This window comes from Elgaria multicarinata, chromosome 9 (genome assembly GCF_023053635.1).
Source record: "Elgaria multicarinata webbii isolate HBS135686 ecotype San Diego chromosome 9, rElgMul1.1.pri, whole genome shotgun sequence".
NCBI lineage: Eukaryota > Metazoa > Chordata > Lepidosauria > Squamata > Anguidae > Elgaria > Elgaria multicarinata.
In genome coordinates this window covers 27,738,617-27,763,538 of record NC_086179.1, presented here as the reverse complement: position 1 = coordinate 27,763,538, position 24,922 = coordinate 27,738,617, and the positions used below count along the sequence as shown (strand labels likewise).

Below are 24,922 nucleotides of genomic sequence, written 5' to 3'. Positions count from 1 at the left end.
GCAACAGCCAGAGCGTGTGGTCTCATCAGCCGTTCGCGGTGGTTTAATTTTAAAACTTTCCCGGATCAGCCAATCGGGAAGCGGCCTGCTCAGTGACCTGGAAGTGGCTTGGCCAGGGGCGGGGCTAGAGGCAGCGACCCGGACGTGTTGAGTTCTGATAAATTCTTCGCGGGAGCTTGCTTGAAGGAGACGTGAGGTGTGGGAATTTGTCGTGGGAGGGTGGTTCTCGTTGATCTGGTGAGCCGGGGGTGATGTGGGGAAGAAGAGAGAAGGGCTGGCGGCTGTATTGCTCTGTGGTGCCTCTGTCTGTGAGGAGGACGTTTGCCCCCCTGCCCAGGAAAGACGGCTGCCTTTTTGCCCCACCACAACAGTAGGACGAGAGCTGCGCCGAAGCTTTCGGGTACCCCGTCCTTTCCCCCTCATTGGGGTGGTACCTGTATGTGCTGGAGCGCCGGGCTTATGGAGAAGCCCCGCCGCCGCCACGCAGGGCTGTATCCAGTGTTAGTCCTAGTTAGAGTAGACCCGTTGAAATGAATGAGTTTAAGTTAGATTAATATCAAATAGAATGAAATCATTTCTTTTGCGGCCCACCTGTGGTGTGGGAAAAGCCCTTTACCGGGGAGGTCTTTGTCTGCTCCCTCCGGGCCTTTTAAAAAAGAAGAAACACGCGTCGCCTTGTGAAGGTGGGAGGAGGTGACCCTTTCCTTTTGGGTTATCCGGGGAAGAGGGGTGAAGGCGTTTTATCTGGTCTTGGGGAGATTTGGAGATGCAGCACACGAAGGCTGGTATTGGGGTGTATGTGACGCGACTGGGAGCAACAAGGCAAAAACTCCAGAAAAACTTCCTTGCACTACGCCCCTACCCCAGTCCTTAAATAAACACCCATCTTTTCCCATACACAATTACATTGTGTGGTTTAAAGACCTTTATAGCCAGCTAAAAGCTACCTAGTTACAATGCAGATAAATCCTGTAGTGATTGAGGTCATAAGCTGTGGCCTCTCTGATTGGGTGACCTGAAGTTTCAATGTATCCACTCTGAAGTGAAGTAATATACATTACCAGCTAAACGAGAGGGGGGAGGCATAATACCGTAAGCTAAAATTACCAAGCTATCACTTTTCAGGTTTGGGGGACAGTGGGTTACTGCTTTAAGTACCTCAAGTGAGATTCAAGACCCATATCAAGAAGTGTAGTTTTCAGGGCCAATTCAAATATGCAAGAAATAATCTGGCACAGTCCTTTTACACAATTGGTGCATCTAAGATCTTTGTATATTACAAAATTCCCCAGAAGGTGCTCAGTTGTTGCACTGTTCCAGCCCTTTGCAATCTGGTAGCCTCCAGATGTGTTGAACTGCAAACCAGCAATAGCCATGCTGGCTAGGAATTAGGAGAGTTGTAGTCAACATATCTGGAAGGCACCAGATTGGGGAAGTCTGCACTACTCTGTGGAGAAGCAGTAGTAACCATGAGAAATGATTTATTATCTCATCTGATCTAATTGTGCAAAGACTGGGATTCTCCACACCCTTATGCCTAGACCCAGAGGCTAGCTTGTTCACAATTAGGGTAAGCAACTTGATAAGTGGCTTTCAAACATTGCAACTCCTATGTAGAAATATTTTTTTTGTAGCCTCAGTATCCCAATGCATTGTGTGTATCAACACTCAGATTTCACCTGTGGAATTCCTGGGTTGAAAGTACCCTGTGTAAAATTCACATCACACCCCTTTTAAAAACAACTTGCTGAATTTAAAAAAAGTCACTATCATCCTTTTAGATGTGGCTTTTCAGTTGGATTATGTGACTCAAGTAAAGATGCTTTCACACAGAGTTCTCCACCCTATGTGAATATGAGGGTAGTATGCCCTCCCCCATGAAGATTACACTATCACTAGTAAATGCATTTAAATTGGTTAATGTTGATGTTGTATGTATACTTGGCCTGGGTTTATTTCTAGGGCAACCATACAATTTAGTGCTCACCTGGAGCAACTAGCGGTTGCTCAGCTAAGTGGTAAACTTTAAAGTAATTACAGAAATAGAATATATAAATAAAATTATCTTGACTTAACTAAATAGGTTTACCAGCTGGTGATTTCTGCTGCAATAAGCAACCCAGAGATGCTCCATCTATGGATTGTTTATTGTGATGTCCAAACCCAAAACTCTGGTTGTTGGGGGGGGGGTGAACAACCCAGAGTTTCACCCCCCGCCTGTTCTCTCCCACTGCATTTTCCACAACCCACAATTTTGTTAACATCCAACAACAAAATGTCTTGCAGCACTTTAAAGACTGACAAAATTAATTATTTCATAAGCTTTTGTGGATTACGATTCACTTCATCAAATTCTTGAAGTATTGTCTTGAGTTACAGGTAGACATATAGTATTGGGCCACAAAGGAAATAAAACAGCACCACAATGGAAAAAAATTTGAATAACTTATGCAAATTGGAATTTTGTACAATCAAGATATATGTATAAATAACATTCCTCAGGCATAGTGAAAGCAACGAAGACCTAATTTTTCACCTTAACCACATTATTTCAAATACGATTTCATGGAAATAGAGAAACCCTAGGCCTAAACACTGTGTCATTGGGCTTTGAAGCAAAGGGGGTGACGTGTGCATGTGCATGTTTAGCTGTGAATCTGATTCCACCATCGATATAATTTTCAACTCTACCTTTGGCTTTGAATGGAGCGTTTTCTCTCCCCCCCCCCCCCGCGCTTTTTTTCCTCCCTTTTTTTTCCATAAAGGAGCACTAGACATTTTTGGGTCCTCCACCTACAGTCTGAAGTAACACAATCCATTCTATCTCTGTACTGTACCACCTCCTTCTCACCTCATAATGTGGAGACCAGGCCCAAGTTTCACTTATTTCAGTACAATGTGCAAGCACTTATGGTAGGATGATAGCTTTTAACTAACATTGCTAAAGCTGTAGTTTCTTACTTGAAAGGAAGTCTTATTGAACTTAAGTGGGACTTCACTAACTACGTGTGCATTTACAGCCTAGTTCCTTGTCCAAGTGAGGGACTTACTGTTGAGCTGAATTTTCCATTCTAGATGAAGCAGGAGGCTTCCCGAAGTGCAGCCTATACTGTGGAATGTGAGGATTACGTACATGTGGTGGAATTCAACCCGTTTGAGAGTGGGACTGTAGAATCGCTCATTGCATATGGTGGCACTAATTATGTGGTTGTCGGGACCTGCAGGTTCCAGGTTAGTATGGTTCATACCTCCAAAGATTATTAAGGAGGCATAGTAGCTTGAAGGCAGTGATAGCCATTGCTTTCGTGAACCTGAAATTGTGAACTTAAGTGTTCAGAATGCTCTGAAAAAATACATTTTATATATAGCTGTTCACAATGATTAGAATAATAAAAAGATAACCTCTATGTCCAAAGACACCTGAAGTGACTTACCACGTTTAAAATCTACAATCCAAATCCCCTAACAATAAAGAACTATAGATTATGCACTGAAATTCATTCATGATTAACAATTATTTTTCAAGGGGAAGCCCTCCAATTGCACTCACTGAGCTGCCAGACTTTCTGATACACCTTCCTTTCCACTATTACTTCATTAGCATAACAATATACTGATGGAAGTCTCCGAATCCAGACATGAGCATAGTTTGGAGTACTGATGGGAAAAAACTTGAGGACGCTTGGAAAGGGGCAGCATGGGTTCCTTAAAATTCCTCACGTAAATACATTATAGAAAGAGTGGAGGTATTACTATAGTGACATTCTATGCATATCTGTTTAGAAATATGTTCCTTTCAGAAGCACTTACTGCTAGGTAAATAGGATGGCAGCCTTAATGCATTTAACAGTTAATTTGTATACAGAAATACACCTTTCCTGGGGGGAGAGGAGGGCACAAAGAATCAGCAATACCGTATAGTTGGCCTTGAAGAGAATGATTCAAGGGTCTTTGGTTTATCATGGTTGTCATATCACAAAATATCCCTGAGTTGTAAAGTATTTTGTTATTACTTTGCTTATCAAAGCATTGCATTTCCCCATAGGAGGAGGATGCAGAAGTGGAAGGAATACAGTATAAAACGCTAAGGATGTTTCATCATGGGATTAGAGTTGATGCCATTGCATGGAGTCCAGAAACTAGACTTGATACTTTACCTCCCCAGATACGGTAATTTTACTCATAACATTTTGGGTAATTTTTATTGTGCTAATATGTTGCAATAATATGCATATTATTATAATAATAATAATAATATAATAATATAATAATAATAATATAATAATAATAATAATAATAATATTGTGCTAATATGTTGCAATAATAATATTGTGCAAAGTTAAGGATTAGGTTTTCATAGTGCAGCCCTATATATGTCTGTTTAGAAATAAGTCCTACTGAGTTAAAGGGAACTTACTCCCAGGTAAGTGTGTATAGATTCGGAGCCCCAGAATCTCTTCATGTGAAGAGTGAATTGTAAATAAAAGTTTGTGACAGATAAGCCTTTGTGGGCATAAAAATGAATCCCACATATAACCATATTTTTTAATAATTAAATTGTGTTAGAATAATGAAATGGTTGCAGGAACAAGGAATGAAAAAGTGTGGTGATCTGTCATCTAAGCAGTATTGGAATTGCTTATGTGGAACATCTCCACTTCACCATTCTTTGAAAGTCTGAGAAACCTGTCCAGAAAAGTAGTTGCATTAACATGTAGCAGCAAGACCACCAATTTAGGGTGAGGGTGGGGTAAATCTGCTAACTTTTGTTAACTTGGTTTTATTTTATAAACTGCCTAATTGATCACAGGCAATAAACTGCTACTGCTGCCAGAACAGAGGGACAGAAACATTTGTTCCCTCTATGCTATGTGCACAGCCAACCCAGAAATGCAAGGTCACATCTGCTATGTGAACGGCACTTTCTTCTGTGGCCATCTCAGGCAGAGGAGAACGTTCATGCATTCCACATGGCACTGCATTATGCTGCTAGGTCTGAGAGTTCTGGTCGCTGGTTCCTTCACACCTCCCAGGCAACTGCTAAGTTGCAAGACTGTGGTAAGGTGTCATAGCAATTTTTGCCTTCTCACTACCTGCAGTTAAAGCTAAGTAATCTATGAGAACTTCAGTAAGCAAATATATTGAACAATTATTTTTCCTTTTGTCTTGTGTCATTTAGATTGTAAGCCTGCGGGCAGGGCTGTCTTGTCTTGATTTTATCGATGACATGTAAGTAACTCTGGGTTGTTTAACTAAGCAGTAATTGCCTACCCTATTATTTTCTTTAAATGAAAGAAACCTCTGCCTGGCTTTGATTTGATATATTCAGAGAAATGTGGTTGTTAAATTATCTTTCATTTCATAATAAATACCATGAATTTACTTTGAGAAATAAATCCATCTTTAATATTATCTGCTATATTTCCGTTGTACGAAATTACTAAATGTATTGTGTACTACTTGTCTGATTTTCTTAGATTTTGCACTGCTGCTGCTGATAGAAAGTTAAGATTATTCACATCAGATCTTCAAGAAAAAGATGAATATAAGGTGAGAAGGGAAAACTAATAATAATATAAATGTATCTTACCATTTTAGCTACTTCTGTATTCTTTTACGTATCTACTAAGACTGCAATGCTATACCCACTTATCTGGGTATAAGCCCAACTGAAATCAATGAAGTGTCTTTCTGAGTAGATAGGTATATAATTACACTGTTAACTTTTTAAGAGATAATATTGTTAGGATTATATTTTTGAGGAAGTATGTATGTGTTGTGAATCCTTTAAAGCATTTTGTAAACACAGAATATTAATGTGTGCTCTTGCAAAATGAAGCCATTTTATACTAAATTTATGCAGAATTTTAATAAAATCTGCATTTCATTTTTAATTCCCTAGGAACTGTTGCATCTAAAATAGATGCAAATTTGAGAAATTAAAGTGAATCAAATTCTACATTACATTGAATTGGGTGGGCAGAAGGTAGAACTGGATCTACTGGCTGGTCTCTAGGTGATCAGAAGTATATCTGAAAGGCTTTCTCAGTCCAAGTTATTCAACAATAGCAGTAACAAAATGCCCCCCTCCCAATTATATTTCTGAAATGAAGAAAGATTGGGATTACCTGAAGTAGATTTTTGTGTAGAAGGACTCTGAGCTCCATTCAGTTCTGCCATTCAAAATGAATTCCTGAGCTCTCTGAATTCTTAGTATTTCTTTTGCACCAGGCTCCAGTTAGCAGTAAAAAAGACAAACTAGATCAGCCAACTTCTGCATTAAAGAATCATAACCGTTTCAAAATACTTGAGTTTTATAAGAAGAATTTTAAAATGTTGTATCAGATAAAATACCCTACTGAAATAGCTACTATTTTATAACACAACTCTACTGCAACACTGAATACATATCCATCCCTCTTCAGAACTACCTTCTAGATCAAGATATATCCTTCTGACAGCTGAGATTCTTAAAACATAATAATAGCCGTAACAGTTTTAAACTTAACCTATTGTGGTTAGAGGTTTTGGAAAAAATAATATGTCAGCCTGTATCCTAACAAGGGTAGTCTTTGGTAGCAGAATAGTACCATTAAGTCCAGTGTCCATACTGGCTTTGTCTTCTGGAGACAACTCAGTAGTGTTGTTTTAACAAGTAAAACCCTAAATGGCTTGGGGTCCAACACATCTAAAAGGCTGTCTCTTCCCCTCTATCCTATCTGGATTCCTAACCTCTTAAATCTTCCCCTCTTGGGTCTTCAAATGGATGGCTTCATTTTAGATTTGCTTGCTCTTACCAGCTTTAAGATACCACCTTTTAATTGTATAAATAAAACAAAAACATTTCTCATTTCTGTCAACAGATCTTGGCAGGTCATTCAGATTACATTAATGATTTGGTATTTTCGCCTAAAGATGGTCAGGAAATTGCTAGTGTGAGTGATGACCACACTTGCAGGTATGTAATCTTTTAACCAAATGTGAATTTTACTTTGTATGTCCATAAATGTGAAAAATATATAGCATGGATCACTGAATCAGTTCTCAAGGTATGACCCATACAATTTATAAAAAGAGGGATTTTTTATAGCACAGTGCAATCTTTCATAGGATTGCAGGTAGAGACTGGCTAAACTCATGTTAAACTTTAAAATTTACTGGCCATACCTAACTCTGTGTCTCACTTTTGAAAAACATTTGTTTGTTTTTAAAATTATTTATTAAAGATGTTTCTAGGCCGCCTTTCAAAGTAGAAGCCCTCATAATTACTTGCTGTCACTACTAAATTTGGAAAGAAAGAAAAAAATAGAATTTTAAGTATGTTAATGGATGAGTTACCTTGATGTTCTATAAAGGCACCTTGTTCACATAAATGTTAGGGTGGGAGTTGAAGCTTCTATAACTTTATTAATGAAATAATAAAGTTATTATTATTTAGGGTTCCCCAACCTTTTTGGACGTGCAAACGTGTTTAGGAATTTGAGAAACTGCTGTGGGTGCCACCACAAAATAGCTCCCATGGAGGTTTTGGGTAGTCACATAATGGCTGCCATGGGGGCTTGGCTAGTAAAAAAAGTGGGGCAATAGCAAGGCAAAAGAGAAGAGAAGAGGGGAGGGAAAGAGAGAGCAAGATTAGAGGCTAGGAGAAAGAGCAATGTAAAGAGGTGTGGGGAAGAATCAGCTATGTTAGAGGTGGGGGGTGGAGAGAAAAAGCAAGATAAAGGATGAGTAGGAGAGAAAGGACAAGGCTAGGGACTGGGAAGGGAGAAAGAGAGCAAGGAAAAAGGATGGGGGAATGAGAAATAGCAAGGCTATAGGCTGAGAGTGGAAAGATAGAGAGAGCACAATGGGAAAGATCTGTGGGGATGGAAGAAGATTGGATGGGGCCAGGACTCTACTCTTTCCTTCTACTAATATCCACTGAACAGCTAATCAACAGCAGTTTCAAGAACAGGAAGGAAAACGTGGCACCCTAATATTTAAGAGTTTTTTTAAATTAAAAATACATTTTTGAAGGGGGCATTCAGTGGGGAGAGCTTCATGGGTGCCATTGGAAGTCCCCCTGGGTGCCACATTGGGGACCCCTGCACTAGTTCTTATGACCATTTCTACAGAGAATAAAAGCCTTCAGCATCAGTTCATAACGCATGATGGAACTAAGTTTTTATTTATAGCAGGCGTGATTATAGAAGGCAAAAGAGGGTGAAGTCTTATATAGATGGGGAAACAAACTGCACAAAACATGGGAAATCAACAAATGATGAGTTGTCGGTGGGGGGAAGGAGCAGAGCCAGAGGAAGGGGGTGTGGCCATCTGAAAAACCCAGAAGGGCTAGATTTGGCCTGCAGGCCTGAGGCCATACACCCCTGATGTACAGCGAAGCCAGTAATGTAAGGCTGTCCTCTGAATCAGACCAAAGGTCTGTCTAGTCCAGCGTTCTGTTCCTACAATGGCCAGTTGGATGGGTATGGAAAACCCACAAGTAGGACATGAGTGCAATAGCACTCATAGGCTGTAAACACTTCCTTGAATGAGAATGACTATATAGTGCCTGATTTACACAGGTAGAAGTACTCTTGTTGATTAATATTGCTGCCTAGGAGTTGCTAAACATTAGCACATTTGCCTTCACTCTTTGTAGCAATTTCCTCTGTTTCATAAGTTCCATGTGCTAGGAATATGTTATAGTTCTAACACTTTGCTGAATGATTACTGCCTTTGTTCAGGATGGTTTGCCATTTGTCTTTGTCTGATTTGTTCTTTGGACAATTAAGATGGATACAGTCTGTAAGAAATAAAAAGAGCAAAGCCCCAGAGTATTCCAGGCCTCTGTTCCCCTTGCTCTTCTCATGGCAGTCTCTGCCAAGACATGTTGTTCTGGGCCTCTTTGGCAGTGGTTTATGCAGTGGTTTCTGTCTCTTAATCTCAGCTCTCAAGCAGCCTTTCACCTCTCCCTTACCCCTCATTTCACATTATTTCAATGGTGGGACCAGGCAAAGCTATATTGAAATAATTTTCAAAATAGCTTGAAACCTTAAGAAAAGGAAATTGCTTTATCCCTAGATTTGCTCAGGCTATGAAAATGTGTGGAGTAGGATGTACCAACTGCTATGCAGTGCAAACTTAAAGGCCAAGATATTGTGCTAATGTTACAGGAATATTAATTTCAGTAATGGAATGTTCTATTTTTGTAAGAGCTTTTGTATATTTAGTTGTGTGTTTTAGTAGCAAAACAATGTACCTACTTCTGTCTGTGATAGTTAATTGCCTGCCATTTTTGGAATATATGAATGTCTTGTTTTCTAACAGTAACTAACAACATAAACCTGTGCATGTCTACTCAGAAGGAAGCCCTTGTTGAAATAGTCTTATTCCTAGGCAAGTGTGCATAGAACTGAAGCAATCTCCCTCTCAAGCTGAACTAATGTGATGCTCACCAATGTAGCTGTTATGTACTGTAATACTTTACTATGGAGGATTTGGACTAAGATTAAAGATGATGACATAAGGAGAATATTTGCTGAACCTTGGATTCCATAGTTCCTGCCCACTTTGTTGTATTCAAATATGTCGTACAGATGTGATTTTTTTTCTCTGTAGCACTTCATCATTACAAAGAGCCGATGCAAGTTTGAGGCTTGTTACAGTATCTAAGCATCTCAAACAATAACTTTCTGGAACAAACATATTACCTGAACCTTTAGCATAATCAAGTTAGAATTAATAATAATAATAATAATAATAATAATAATAATAATAATAATAATATATGTAATTGTACTGCTGAGAATCTGTTCTCAACAAATGCCAAGTATTTTCTAGTTGTCATTTTTAATGTGTCCAAGAAAGGCCTATCTATAGCCTATAAATATTTTTAAAATGAAATCACTTGATTTGATTTTGATTTTTTTTTTAAACAGGTCATCAAAATGTTATGGTCACTATAGAGAATCAAGTTCATTTTGCAAGGATAATCACAATGTTCTATTAAGAAATACATTTTAAAGTTTAGCTCAAGATAAAAGGGAATATTAGAAAATCACCTGTGCTATGTTTTAGGTTATTATGTATTTCTTTCTCTTCTTTTCCTTTTTCTTTCTTTTGTAATTTAGATGAACACATATTGGCTCCTCCTCATATTTTTTAAAAAGCTTTCTGTATTTCAGTTAAAACAATGTAGCAGCCTTGCATAAAAGTACATAATTACCAACCCACAGAATATTTTACTAGCCTTCCTGTCCACAAAGAGCTATGTTAGAGTGGTAGCTGGAGCAGTAATATCTAAGGACTGGGGAGTGGGCATCTTGCATTAACTCCCCAATGACTGGGTTTGGACAACACTCTAGAACTCGTCATGGGTTATCTAACCCATGACAAGTCATAGCAAGTGCCATGCCAACAGCACTCGCATAACCATAAAGCAACCCTTACATAATCCACGCTCAAAAGTTCACATGACATGACAACCCTGGAGTGGGAATTGCCTATTCAAAATGGTGATTCCACGTGCCCCACTTGCAGTGCAGCCTCACCTTGGGTTAAATAACCCACAGTGGGCTGTTGTATGAACAGCCCAAATGTCATTTTCAATTACCACTGCTATGCAGAGTAGCTGCAGACTGTCTTGCTGCCTGGATTAGGATTTCTGTCTCCAGGACAGAAAACATCTGGTTCTACTTTTATTTATTATATTTCTATACTGCCGAATAGCCGAAGCTCTCAGGCAGTTCACAGCAATTACTTGTTCCTGGTTGCTTGATAGCAGACTTCAAGTACATGGCTTGGGACCGCAATACCTGATGGAACGCCTCTCCCAACATGAACCTACCCATACACTGCGCTCAACATCTAAGGTCCTCCTCCGAGTGCCTACTCCGAGGGAAGCTCAGAGGGTGGCAACAAGGGAGAGGGCCTTTTCGGTGGTGGCCCCCCGACTGTGGAATGATCTCCCCGAAGAGGCTCACCTGGCACCAACATTGTTATTTTTCAGGCGCCAGGTCAAGACTTTTCTCCCAGGTATTTAACGGCATTGAACAACACTAAGTTTGTTTTTAATGGACCCCAGAACTGTTGTTTTAAATGGCTGCTGCTGTTTTTATACTGTTGTTTTTATGTCCCTGATGGTTTTTAAATTTTGTATACTTTTAATGTTTACTGTTTTTAGCTTTTGTGAACCGCCCAGAGAGCTTCGGCTGTGGGGTGGTATACAAATATAATAAATAAATAAGAGGGTGGGAGAGATTTCTGCTGTGGATGCTTTAAACCCTTTAAAGAACAGTAGGCAGTAACATTAATGACCGGAGAGTACATTTAACATTCCCCATATCCCATAATTTCTCAGTAAATGCTGCATTTTAAACAAACTTATGCTTAGTATATGAATTTCTCTTATTCTGGGTTGCTTTGGATGCTTGTCAGCATTGTAAAATACTTTATTATATAGCTAAATTTGTGGCTTGGCAGATGAAAAGACATTCCAGCTTCTAACGTGCTTCTCTGCCTGATCATCTAGAGGCAAGTCCTTGCCACAGACAGCTGTCAATTTACAAGTCCACAGTACAATGTCCAGACACATCTTTAGCATTTGAATACTTTGCCATTTTTAAGTCTGTGCCTAAGTTTTCTTCTCATATTAACAATTACATGACTGTAATCATTTACTCAATTGCCACAACCAACTGATTGCAAATGCTACAGAATTCCTTAATTTGTTTCCTCTGTAACTCATCTGAAGCACAAAATCATAGCTGGCAGGGAAGTAGACATTAGATAGGCAGCACTGAAAAAATATCCAATCATTGTGAGGCAGTGGAATCCTTAGGGAAAAGTGGGGGTGGGGGAAAACCCAAATGATTACCAAAAAAAATCTAAGCAATAAAAATACACTGGGCATATATTTGTACCAAAGGAAGAATAAAAACATGCTAACAGACTGGTCAAATCCAGACATTTAGTCAACATTTTTATGCACATCCAAGTTCAACTTGGGGAGAAATTTTATAAACTGGAAGACACTTCCCTATTAATGTTCAGCTTGGGTGTTTGGCAACCATAAACAATGACGGCAGTATTGCTTTTCTTTTTTCTTGTTAAATCAAAAGAATTCATGTTACATGGACCATCCTTAAAAGATATTTCTCACTTCATTTGGAAGATGGCTTGATTCCAAAACATAATCAATGCATGGATATGGTTCGCATGTAACGACAACCTATATTATGGGTTGTTGAATCATGATTTGTTCTTGAGTTGTGAGCTCTAAGCTGTTTAAAGCATGGGTTGTCCTTATGTGCAAACCCAAAACTGAGGGTTGTTCATGGGTTGTTTCACCAGGTTACAGAGGTGGCAGGCAAGAGTAATAAGAAAAAACCCAGCCACTCAGCATGCCAGTACTACAAAGACATTCAGATTACAGGGAAGAAGCAGGAACCAAACACAGAAATTGACTGAACAACCATTATTATTTATTATTATTATTTATTTATATAGCGCCATCAATGTACATGGTGCTGTACAGAGTAAAACAATAAAATAGCAAGACCCTGCCGCATAGGCTTACATTCTAATAAAATCATAATAAAACAATGAGGGGAAGAGAATGCACCAAACAGGCACAGGGTAGAGTAAAACTAACAGTATAAAAGTCATAACAAAATCAAGTTTTAAAAGCTTTAGGAAAAAAAAGTTTTTAGCTGAGCTTTAAAAGCTGCGATTGAACTTGTAGTTCTCAAATGTTCTGGAAGAGTGTTCCAGGCGTAAGGGGCAGCAGAAGAAAATGGACGAAGCCGAGCAAGGGAAGTAGAGACCCTTGGGCAGGTGAGAAACATGGTATCAGAGGAGCGAAGAGCACGAGCGGGACAATAGTGTGAAATGAGAGAGGAAAGATAGGAAGGAGCAAAACAGTGAAAAGCTTTGTAGGTCAACAGGAGAAGTTTATATTGGATTCTGAAGTGAATTGGAAGCCAATGAAGAGATTTCAGAAGTGGAGTAACATGGTCAGAGCGGCGAGCCAAGAAGATGATCTTAGCAGCAGAGTGGTGAACAGAAACCAACAGTTTGCTCATTGCCTGGCAGCCAAATCTTGGGTTAATTCTGAGTATGGCAACAGTCCATGGATTAATTAAACCATGGCTGGCTGTAAATGAATCAGGTACTGTTCTGAAAACATTCTGGCCTAATTTGTACATAATGCTAACCCATGGTTTGTTGCCCTACCAAGAGTTTGTCTGACGACGATATACCAAGCTATGGTTTATTTTCTTAGTCCCAAGGTTGTTTGTTTCCCTTCTCCTTCACATCCTCCCTCCTTGTATCCCAGAGGGGTTGCAGAGGGAAACAAATTAAGGAAAGTAAATGATCATATTTCTTATTTATTTATTTATTTATTTATTACATTCCTATACCGCCCAATAGCCGGAGCTCTTTTTTAGCATCTGCAGTCAGTCTGTTGTGGCAATTGACTAATTATAGTCCTGTTTGCCTAGTGATTTGAACTTTACCTGTTTTTGTGTAGCTAAAATGTAGAAAAATTACTGAATAAGTGCTTTAATTGTTAACAGATATACATTATCTTAACGGAGAGCCTAACTCCTTTCAAACAAAGCCCTACTTCAAAACAACATATTTCCTTCATAGGAAAAGGGGGGGGAGTCCCATCTATATATGAAAGATGATACAAACCACTTGTTATCACAATGATGATGGCAATATTACTTAGCATTTATATAGCACTTTATAGTCTTCAGAACCTTTGCAACAGCACTGCGGTACTGGCATGTAACTAGGCTGGGTTTTTTTATCACGCTTGCTTGCCTGCCGCCTCTGTAGCCTGGCGCAACCTATGAAAAACTCAGAATTTTGGGATCACACATAATGACAACACATGGTTTAAACAATCCACAGTTCACAAGCCAATAACAAACCATTTATTTATTTATTGAATTTCTATAATGCCCAATAGTTGAAGCTATCTGGGAGGTTTACAAAATTAAAACCATTCAGAATTTAAAACAAACAACAGTATGAAAGCATAGTATAAAATGCAATATAAAAGCACAACCAGGATAAAACTGAGCAGCAATGCAGAAATTAATACAGATTTAAAATACAAATTTAAAACACCAAAGTTAAAATTAAGTTGATAAACTGTTAAAATACTAAGAAAATAATAAAGTACCTGGTGTCTAAAAGAGTATAAAGTAGGCGCCAGGTGAACCTCTCTAGGGAGCTCATTCCACAGCCAGGGTGCCACAACAGAGAAGGCCCTCTTCCTGGTAGCCACCTGCCTCACTTCTTTTTCCTATGGTTTCTCTTTGTGGGTTGTTCATGGTTAACCACCCATAGTTAACCCATAAATATAATGAATTACACCATTGTCGTTATGTGTGAACCAGGTAATTATCTTGGTAATCTTTAGAATTAGCCTGTCAGAGAGCCCATCATTATCCCAATGTTGCAAATGGGAGGACTGAGTTTAAGCGACCACCTAAGGCCACCTATTAGTTCACAAGTAGAGCCAAGTTTCAAACTGAAACTTCCTTTTTCTTTAGTTCAGCCAGTTCCTTACGCCAGTTTTCATGTGGTGATTGTGCATGCATCTTATAGAAGAGAGAGTTTGCATTCCCATTTTTCTGGTTGTGGAAATGCTTTCTTTGTACAAAATGCATAACTTTTGAAGGGGCCCCAGCAGAACTACGTTGTACTAAAGGATGTTGAACTGTGTTTTGTTCTCAAGGACATTCTGTTACTGAGCATAACCTTAATATTTCAACAGAACACAAAGCACTAGACCTTAAATAGGATGAATAGATATAATTTTCTGTCACTCCCTGCATCTCAGCTTCTTTGCCTTTGGGAATGGGACATGATGTTCTTTAGCCAAAATGATTCACCATTTTGAATTGCGCTACGCTCCTCTTCCCAACTTAGTAAACATACATGCAGAAAGTGTTGATTTGACTTGGAAAGATCTACAAGGCAAAACTTCTGGCAATAGAAGAAAGGGCTTTGTCTGTAAATTACCTAATCAAGTAGATATTCTTTGTTTTCACATAACGTTTTTAAAACAAGGATACTGATCTCTCCAAATTTGGAGGCCCTGGTATTTCTGCAGGGAAAATAAATACTTGATCTGTTGAAGTTTGGCACCAAAAGGCTCATACTGTTAATTAATTTTATTTATTTTATTTCACATCTATTTTGTCTAGACTTGTGATATCATTTATTTAAGAGCGTATTCTGGTTCTAATAAAAAGTTTTCAGTATCCTGGTGAGAGCTGAACTGAAAGGATCTCTGAGCAAAACTTACTTAAATATCACTTAACTGAGGGTTAAATTGAACAGTCACCTCCTTCCCCCACCCACACCAGTCCATGCTACAAGGTGTTCTTGAAATGTCACAACATTTTAACAAAAAGGGTTGGAATGCTTAAAGGAGGAAAAGGCATGTAATCCCCTACTACCCCACCGTAAAGCCCTCAAGTGTTGGTTGTGTTTTATTATACTGATTGTGTTTTAATATACTGATGATTAATTTAGTATTGTTCATTACATATATCAGTTTTCTCTGTTGAATTGAAGGCCTATAGGTTTATCATAGCATTTTTATTTTTCATATTCATATTGTTTTTGTTTGAGGTAGAATGGCCTGCATTCCCACAGAAGAGGGCACAGACCTGCATAAAATTGACAGCAGGTGATTTACTTGTATAGGTGTACATTTAGAAATTGTGGTTACTTTAAATAGAAGTACAGTACATCTCACCTTACTGGGGCAGACTTTGGCACGTGTGCCTGTTCATTTTGCTGTCCAGGTGCTAACTATGGGTGAGCAATTTCAAGGTAGTTCTTTTTCTTTAAATTGGACATATATGTTCTTTGTTTTAGGGTGTGGGACTTGGAAGGGAACTTGAGAGCTTATTTTGTTCTACGTTCTCCTGGAATGAGTGTAGGCTGGCATCCTGAAGATGCATTCAAGGTTAGTAGTCTGCAGGTTACTGTTCCTTAGCTAAACTTGAAGCTGTTTACTGGTGTAGCAAAATGTTACAAAACTTGAAGCCTCTTTGAATTCTAAGAGAGTTCTCAAACAGACTGAAATATTGCAAACATATGGCTTGAAGCATATTCTCTTTGGAATAGCCGCCAGAGAGGTACAGTAGTTAGTACTATTAGACTTGGAGCAGGGCGGCCTGTTTGCAAATCCCCTCTTGGCAAGGAAGCTCCTTGAGTGACTTTGAACTTGAGTGACCTTGAACCAGCCACTAACTCTCATCCTAACCGTACATCACAGTGGTTTGGGGAAGATAAAATGATTGGGGGAGAACCATGCTTCCCTTGAGCTCCTTGAAGGAAGGAGGGGATAAAAAATATATGTTATCCAAACCTGAATAAAGATTATCAGTAAAACACCCTAGAACAGCATTAGCAATGGATCTTGAACCCAGTATCTGGTTTCAGGCAAAGATGTTTTCTACCTGCTGTCTGAGATCCTTAATTGATGTAGCAATTGAATCTAGAGCCTCTGGCATATACAGTATAGTTCTTCCAGTAAGTTCATACTGTCGAATTGATATGTATTCATCCCATTCTCTACAGCCTAGATATAAATTAAGCTTCAATAAAAAAATGAACCGGTTTAAAATTTAGGACATACTCAGTGCAGGGTTTAGTATCCCTCCAAAATGAAATAAATGTTTTGAATATCTTATAGAAAGGAGTGTTATAAATACTGATAGTAGATAGTGGCCTGGTTCACACATAACAAAAACAACACAGGGTTTTTAGAAAATGCTAGGTTCTCATGAATGAACCAACATGCTAGTTCACGTTGCTCCATTGCTCCCTCTTGGCTCCTACTGCCAGGAGCAATGGCTAAACAACCCAGGGACACTTCATCCCTGGACTGTTTAGCATGACAAACCAGACCTCTGAATTGTTTCTCACTCAACAGGCCAGAATTGGAACTCAGGATAATTTCAGGCTACAACTCTGGCCTATTCAGGGAGAGACAAGGCAGAGTTCTGTGTTTGGACATCACACTAATCCAGTGGTTCTCAATTAGCTAAGTACTGCAGACCCCTTGTTTTTCAAATGCCAAGCCATGGACCCCCTACTTTTGAAAATTTTGTTTATCTCTATAATAGTTCCCTGTGTGAAGTAATTTTTTTTGGAGAAAATAAGGGGTAGGCCCTAATAAGCAAAGGATTTTAGGTATACTAAAAAAACAGACCATAAAATTTGTGATATTACCACGCAAAAATGACAATGATTTAGTTAGGAATATAAAGATGAATTTAATTTTACTAACATCTAGTTTACAATTGAACAAATTATGACATGTCTAGCAGCTACTAAACCTAAATGTGATGGGAGAAATCATGCCTCTTTTTGTCCTGAACAATCCCTTCCACATCCGGTTTAATATTTCCTACTTTAATCTCAAATCTGGATCAACATCGAGCTGATTTCTGTGCTTCATATAACAAAATGTCAAAAATGTTTGTTCACAAAGATATGTGGAACAAAAGGGAACTAGATGTTTCAAAGCTTGTTCACCTAACTTTTTATAATCAGGAAAAACCTTCACCCAGAATTGGTCCAGTCTATATTCTTTGAAAAATGATTTCAATGAACCATCACAAGTCACGTCAGCAAGTTCATCTTGCTTTTCCGCAGAGTTGTTAGTTGTACATCACCACATTCAAAATGATTCCTTCTCCATGAGTTTTCAGGATTAGGTGCAGGGAAGTAATCTCTGAAGCTAGTCGCTAAATCACGCAGGTGCTTTCGCGCATGACGTCACCATCCACCAAACTTAGCTGTTCTTGATATCCAGACAGTATTTGCAGTCATCACTGACCTCCCCTGAGGCTTCTGGCATGCACACAGTGAATATGGGAAGGGAGAGGGGAGACAGGATCTGCACTTTGGAGGCAGTTGAAATGTCAGTAAAGCAGAGCACAAAATCAAATATCAACCTGGTCACTCTTCCAAGTTTCAGTAGAGTTTATGACTGATTTCATCCTGCGCTTCAGAGCTGCTCTGGATGCCTTCAAAGCCCAGCACAGAGCAAAGTCATAGGCATGACTAGCCTCATCTCTTGTCCAAGTTTGGGTGGAAGATGGGATTGATTTTTGAGTTCTTTTTGCACTTTGGAGGTTTACCCTCAGAACTGCAGCATGAAATTAGAAGTGGGCCATACATATACATTCCATAGCTGCTGTGGGGCATACATATACTTTCCATAGCTGCTGTTATTCAGCATTCATTTTGGCAGGGATAGAATTCAGGATCAGGTATTGATTTTAAAGGGTATGCTTGGCCTACCAGTTCCTTAGAGTATCAGTATTTAAGCTTTTACTTGTGTTAAGTGAACAGAAAACAATAGAAATATTTAGAAAAGTACATTTCACTGGTGTACTCAAAAATTAATAATCTTAGAGACAGAAAAAAATACCCATTTTACAACACTTAATTCCTTGATAATATGCTACATATTTGCATGTTTTATGATCTGATGTTTAGTCAGTGGATGAGATCCTGTGCTTGAGCTGTTGCCTCTGCACATAGTTCTAGTTCTTGTTTTGTCCTTGTGGCACACTGCACTAATTTGTACTATGATAGATTGATAGTGGTGGCCTCATGGGGTCCTATCTTCTTCTTGAGTTAAAATTTCACCCCATGAATATTGAAAGGTCTGGAATGCACTATGCATAATCCAGACCTTTCACTATACTGAAAGGTCTGGAATGCACTATGCATAAATGACTTTCAGTTGTACTCTGCCATAAATACCTGGGCATCACGTTTACTAGAGAGAGTGGGGCAAAGATTTAAAGTTTGCTATTTCCCAAGGGTTATTGTAACCCACTGTTACTTTTCTGTTCTAGCTGATGGTTGCAGAGAAGAATGGAACAATACGATTCTATGACCTCGTAACCCATCAGGCAGTTCTATCTCTCACAACGGATCAAACACCACTGATGTCAGCAAACTGGTGTTTAAAAAACACTTTTAAAGTTGGAGCAGTTGCTGGAAATGACTGGTTTATCTGGGACATTACTCGGTCTAGGTATAGTTTTTGACAGCAATCTGTTCCTTCACTATTTAGAAAGTTTAAGGTGCTATGTTTAATTACCTGTTTATTAAAAGGGGTTGTTTGGGTATTTTTAAACGGATACAATGTACTCCAACTCACCCTTTCCCCCATTGTGCAGGCTATATGCTCCTTCCCCCTCCCCACTCACACACACAAATTAAAATTCTCAAACAAATTAACTTAAAATACAAGCTGTGTGCTAACTAAATCAAACAGAGGAAAGAGTCCAAATGCAAGAAAAATGAAGGGGAGACAGAAAAGTGTTTAGGAGATGAAATCTGTGGCTTCATCTTCCATCTATCAGACTTAATTACGAACCACAATGTAAAACATTAACTGCCAGGATACTATTTGCAATATGCACTTTATCTTGTGCATTTGTGGAAAACTGTTCATTCTCTTTACATTCCAGATTATATGGATACAATAAAATGATTTAGAAAATTCTTGCACCCTTGTATAAGTTATTTTGTAAGTTTTTCCTGTGCATATATTTCCAAACTTAGTGTCCACGTGCAGTAAAATTTTATTGGAACACAGCATTTTTACACATCTGTTTTAAGAAATATGCTTGATTTAGGACTAGATTTACATGTTTTTCTGGTTGTCTTCTTAGAATGAGGTAATGCAGTTCAAACTGTGAATTATTTTTTGGAGGGTGGGTGGTATGATTGTCTTATGAACTGAGGGCATCACTTAGAAACCACTCTATTTTGTTTTACAGCTACCCTTTGGAGAAGAGACCTGTCCATGCAGATAGAGCCAGATTATTCAGGTTGTGTGTGTGTTAGCAGTTGTGTCCTGATGTTACAACGGATGAAGTGGGTTTTAGGCCATGAAATTTTGTTAGTCTTTTAAGGTGCAACAAAATTCTAGGGTTTGTTTTGTGGGATTGTCTGCTTGTTGTTGTTGTTTTGGCCTTATCATAGCCTTTCAAAACTGAGAAAAAGCATGAATCTGTTCTGGTTCAGTTTAAATTTTAGATATATTATACAGTTTTTCCTTTGAAATTGTACCATGAATTAATCGTTAAGTTTTTCTATGTTAATCTACTCAGAAAATAGTCTGAAATAGGGAATTAGGGAGAACTATGGTATAGCTTAAAATCATTTTTACAACAAAAATGGGGGCACTATGATAGTATCACAGATTTATTGTATGTTTCCCTTTGAAGGACAGAAATGCCTACAAAGCATTCAGTGCTTCATGATTAATTCATTAAGGTTATGTTCATAGTTATAATCCCCCCCCCCAAAAAAATGGCTTCTTCTGCTTCTGAATCCAGATACTCTGAGAATGACCCAGCCAAGCACTTATAGGCCCCTTCCAACTCTACTACTCTATGATTCTATAGGTATGGTTTAGGGTAGATTCCTACACTGATCGGTGGGTTGGACTTGATGGCCTTATAGGCCCCTTCCAACTCTACTCTTCTATGAGTACCAGTTATTTCAGCAGGAGAGATTTAAGCATTTACTTAACTCTCTCATTGAAATCACTGGAACTTGAAAGTGCTTGTCGCTGACAAGATCATGACCTGTAAATTCTATTTTAATGTTTCTTTGAAAGTCTTTGTTGTTTGTCCTTTTATGTGGATAGGTGGTCCAGAGTCAATGAAAACTTGTTTGGTACTACCGGCTATCCAGGAAAAATGACCAGCCAGCTTCTAGTTCATCATTTAGGACACCCTCAGGTAAAGTCTGTGTGTCTGCTATGTAAGGCTCAGTCTTGCTTCTCCCCACCCCAAAAGTATAAATTGCTCTTTCTAAGAACTTGATTGCAAGCCAGTTTTGCCATAGTCCAACGTGTGTCACAAAATGAATACAAGTGGACTTGATGTACTTTGAAACCACGTTATCAGAACATCTTGAGTATCACTGACTGCAATTGTAGTGTCCAGAATAAAGGGGAAGGAAAAGCACCTAGGCTGCAATCCAGAGAGCTACTTTAGATGTGTTCTGCTGAAGGGTTCAGGCATACCCGGGGAATTTTGGTTTTTCCTTACTACTTTTAAACAGCAGACTCCCACGCCATATTGCAAACCCTTGTAAAGTTCCCTCAGTTTTCAGAACAGTTCGCCAAATGGCATGGATCCTTGCTGCTGCACTCCTAAGATCTCATCTGACTTCTCACATCTGGGGCTCATTGGACAAGTTGAACTGGTTCTAAAACTGAGGTTTGGAAAATACACATTTGTGTACTGGAAAAGACCTTTGTGAATAGGCTGAGTACGTGCACCCAATCCCCCATAATCTTTCTCCCTCAAAATGGAGTGCAAGAAATCAAGGGCACAAGTTTATACTCCACAACATACGTTTTATCATACATGTAGGAATTGCTTGAGTGCAGTTTCAATACGGAGCATGTAGGATATCCAGCAGACAATAGTGTGAGCCAGCTAATAGAATAAGTGAGGTGAGGTCACAAAGGAGAGAACCACATTCTCAGGATGCAAAATAAGTTTATTCACAAGAAGCCCAACGCATTTCAGCCTGTACCTTATTCTGAGGCCTTCTTTAGGGGGATGTAGACAACTCCTGTGGTAAAACATATTTTCAAAATCGGTTAAACAAACACATTGTCACAGGGACCTGTGGCTTTATATTAACATTTTAAAAAACCTTGTGATTCTGACACAGTGCCATATGTATTAACATTTAAAGTCTTATAAATCTGGCTTATTGCAGAAGTTTAAGAAGCAAATTCCTACTTACTAGGAAGAAATGTCTGCAGGGTTTCTTCCAGTAAGAGGTTGTCTCCTGTATTCGTCTACTGGCAACTAGAAAGAATGCTTTTCAAAATCATTTTTACATTGTTAGTCTTTTTTTCTGAGCTCTCCCAGGTGTTCCCATGAAAGGCAGAGCTCAGAAAAAGAAAAAATAGACTAACAATATAAGAATGATTTTGAAGATAAGTCAGATTTATAAGACTTTTAATATTAATACATATTAATATTTTAATTCATATTAAAAGTCTAGGAAAATAAAACATTTGATACTGAATAAAAAAACTGACACTTATAAAAAAGATAACAAAATACACATTCGTAAACATGGTGGCACCTCTAAAAAGGTTCCCTGATCATCCACTCACCTTGCACTTGGGGGGGTGGGGAACATCCGGAGAAGAACTTCCACAGACTGGGCTATGGCACCCACCATGACTTAAATAAGCCATAGTGGGACGCAGGCCACCATTATGAATATTCAAACCACAGCAAGCAGTCGATGTGGCTTATCATGATGCGTGAACCTGAATAGAATGGCTTGTTGCTGTGGTTAATAAGCCACTCCAGAACTCTACTGCACCCCATGGGTTCTGGGTGGCTTGGTAATCACAGCAACAAGCCACCCTGCTCAGGTTTTCACGTCACGATAAGCTGCAGCTTGAATATTCACAATGGTGGCCAGCATGCACCATAACCCACTGCAGCTTATTTCAGCTACGGTGGGTGCTGGCAGACATGTGAACCAGGTCACTGTCTCAACACTCACGTGGGTTAACATGAAAATAGGCATTATTCCTACAGCCACTGGGGTCCGAAAATACAAAGTACCAAGATTTTGAATTGTGCTTGAAAATGGACTGGCAACCAGTGCAGCTCTTAAACATCCATCTTGGTAGTTTGTTTAAAGAAAATACTGCCATAGCTGATTTTCTACTTGGCCAGAGATGAACATATGATGTTGTTGGGCCATATCAGCCCAAGATGCCTGGGAAGTTCGCAAGCAAGGCATGCTGGAGAGGGCCATCATTTGTTTGTCCCCCAACATGTTACAATCGAAGCTATACAGCCCCTGAACATGGAGTGGAAGGGTCTTGGTAGTTATCGGGCAACAAAATTAAAAATCCAGGTAACAGTGGAAAATGTACAAATTCGCTTCTACCCTGAAACTCACACAGCAAGCTTCATAGAAGTAGTAGATGCAAGACCAAACTGAACATGAATTGGTGGTTGTTTCAGATGGCAAGTTCTAAATGCAGTGCCAGATCTGCAGCAAGAAATTTGTGAAGGGGCTGGAGGGGGGGGGTGTTCCCCATTTAAGCAGGGCTTGTGCTGGAGACATTCCCACTGGAGTTTGACCTTTATAACCCATTCTTTGCAAAAGTGTTCTGTTCTGGGTACTTATTGCAAGTTTACAATCAAGCTCCCCTGAGATTTATGAAATCAATTTGGAAAGCAAATGCAGTACAGGAGGTGATAGCTGGGTCATAGCAGAACAGCTGAAGAATTCCTTCGAAATTATTTTATTGGTGTCTTGTTGCACTCTAGACCTTGAATAGCAAGACTTTCTAACCTTCCTCCTCTGTGCCCCTCTCTCTGCAGCCCATCCTTATCGGTTCTGCATCCGTAGGATCTGGCTTAACCTGGCATAGAACACTTCCGTTATGCGTCGTGGGAGGAGATCATAAACTTTTTTTCTGGGTGACAGAAATGTAAACATTTATACATGGTGTTTAAAAGTCTTGGATATTGGGGTGGGGAGTTGCATATTTTATATTACCATTTAGTAGCCAGATGATAAGGTACCAAATGACTGTATACAAGAAATAAAGACTCTTTGCTGTATATTTTTTTTACTCAATCAATTCCATCAAAGCACACTTTTTGTCTAGGGGGGAAGTTTGCAATAAACATGACTGTTGCTCCTGAAAAAAATGTACAGCTTTGGGACAAACTAAGTAGCTAAAAAAATAGAATTGTAGTTAGTCATGGTGGGGTAAAGTATACCCTGAACCTTCTATGCAAATATGAAATACATAGAACATTTTCTTATACAATTCTCATTCTTACAATAGGCTGTTCATGAGAATTACACAAGCTAGATTTCACCTTGTGTCTATATAAGAAGCTGTTAACCTGACACCTTTTTCAAATAGTATATCATCACTGGCAAACCAGAATAGGGTACTAGGGCTTTGGATTTGCACTGCCCTATTTCAAATCCCTATTCAACAATGAAGCTATAGGGTGACCTTGCGCAAGTCACCCATGCTCTCTGACTTACTTCATTAACTAGCCAGGAGGTGGGAAAATGAAATAACCTTCAAGTGTGCAGCCCTGAGATGGGATACAAATTTGATGATTAAATAAATGATGTGGTGATTATCTAAAAATAATCATTCACTACTAACTTGTGGTCGAACATATTTCTCAATACAGATATGTATGCTTGTGCTACTAAGAAAGTTCATGCTAATCTGTTTCAAGCTGCCTTAAGAATTCTGGTTACTGGGGTGAGATAAGATACAAATCAAATTGCTTTAACTTTTGGCCAACTCCATCTAGTCACCAAAATACTGAATCACACCCATCCACCAATGTGCAAACCACTATCCTTCATAACCAAATATATCAAGAAGAAAAGCAAATCGAAAAGGCTTGCTATGCGTGAACCTTGCAAATGTGGTTTATGCACAGATTAAATAACCTTACATAATCCATGGTCTATTTTAGGGTTATGCTTTCTATTATTTATATTATTGTTTAACCCTTGGGTAACCCATGCTCACTGGATTCACATGATATGACAACCCTGGGGGAGGGGGGTTGCATATTAAACTCAGCACCCGCAAGCAGTGCAGCATGATGGCCAAACCCAGTCAATGTTTCCTCAACTGATGTGGCTGCAAATCAAAACATGTTAACTAACTGATATTCATCATCTGTTTTCAATGTATTAAATTTGTCATTTTCTAAATAGAAGAGGCATATTTCAGGGTGTCATTACTATTTTGCTAGAAATTAACATTCTGACTTATTTGTTTTGTTGCCACAAATGTAAAACAGCTACTATATATTGAATATTGTGCAACTAATTTAAC

At 38.9% G+C, this 24,922-nt stretch overlaps 1 protein-coding gene across 2 annotated transcripts; it reads left to right on the top strand.

Annotated features, from left to right (window-relative positions):
* The first annotated feature begins 137 nt into the window (after positions 1-137).
* NUP37 (nucleoporin 37) lies at positions 138-23,674 on the top strand. 2 transcript variants are annotated; one of them, XM_063134553.1, is made up of 10 exons: positions 138-196; positions 3,076-3,231; positions 4,046-4,170; positions 5,478-5,550; positions 6,864-6,958; positions 15,886-15,976; positions 18,888-19,069; positions 19,821-19,871; positions 20,696-20,789; positions 23,424-23,674. In XM_063134553.1, the coding sequence occupies exons 2-10, from the start codon at positions 3,076-3,078 to the stop codon at positions 23,535-23,537; spliced, it is 981 nt and encodes a 326-aa protein (XP_062990623.1). In that variant the 5' UTR covers positions 138-196; the 3' UTR covers positions 23,538-23,674. The 2 variants fall into 2 exon arrangements, with proteins under 2 accessions (XP_062990623.1, XP_062990622.1); XM_063134552.1 differs by having other exon boundaries at positions 3,021-3,231.
* The last annotated feature ends 1,248 nt before the right edge of the window (positions 23,675-24,922 follow it).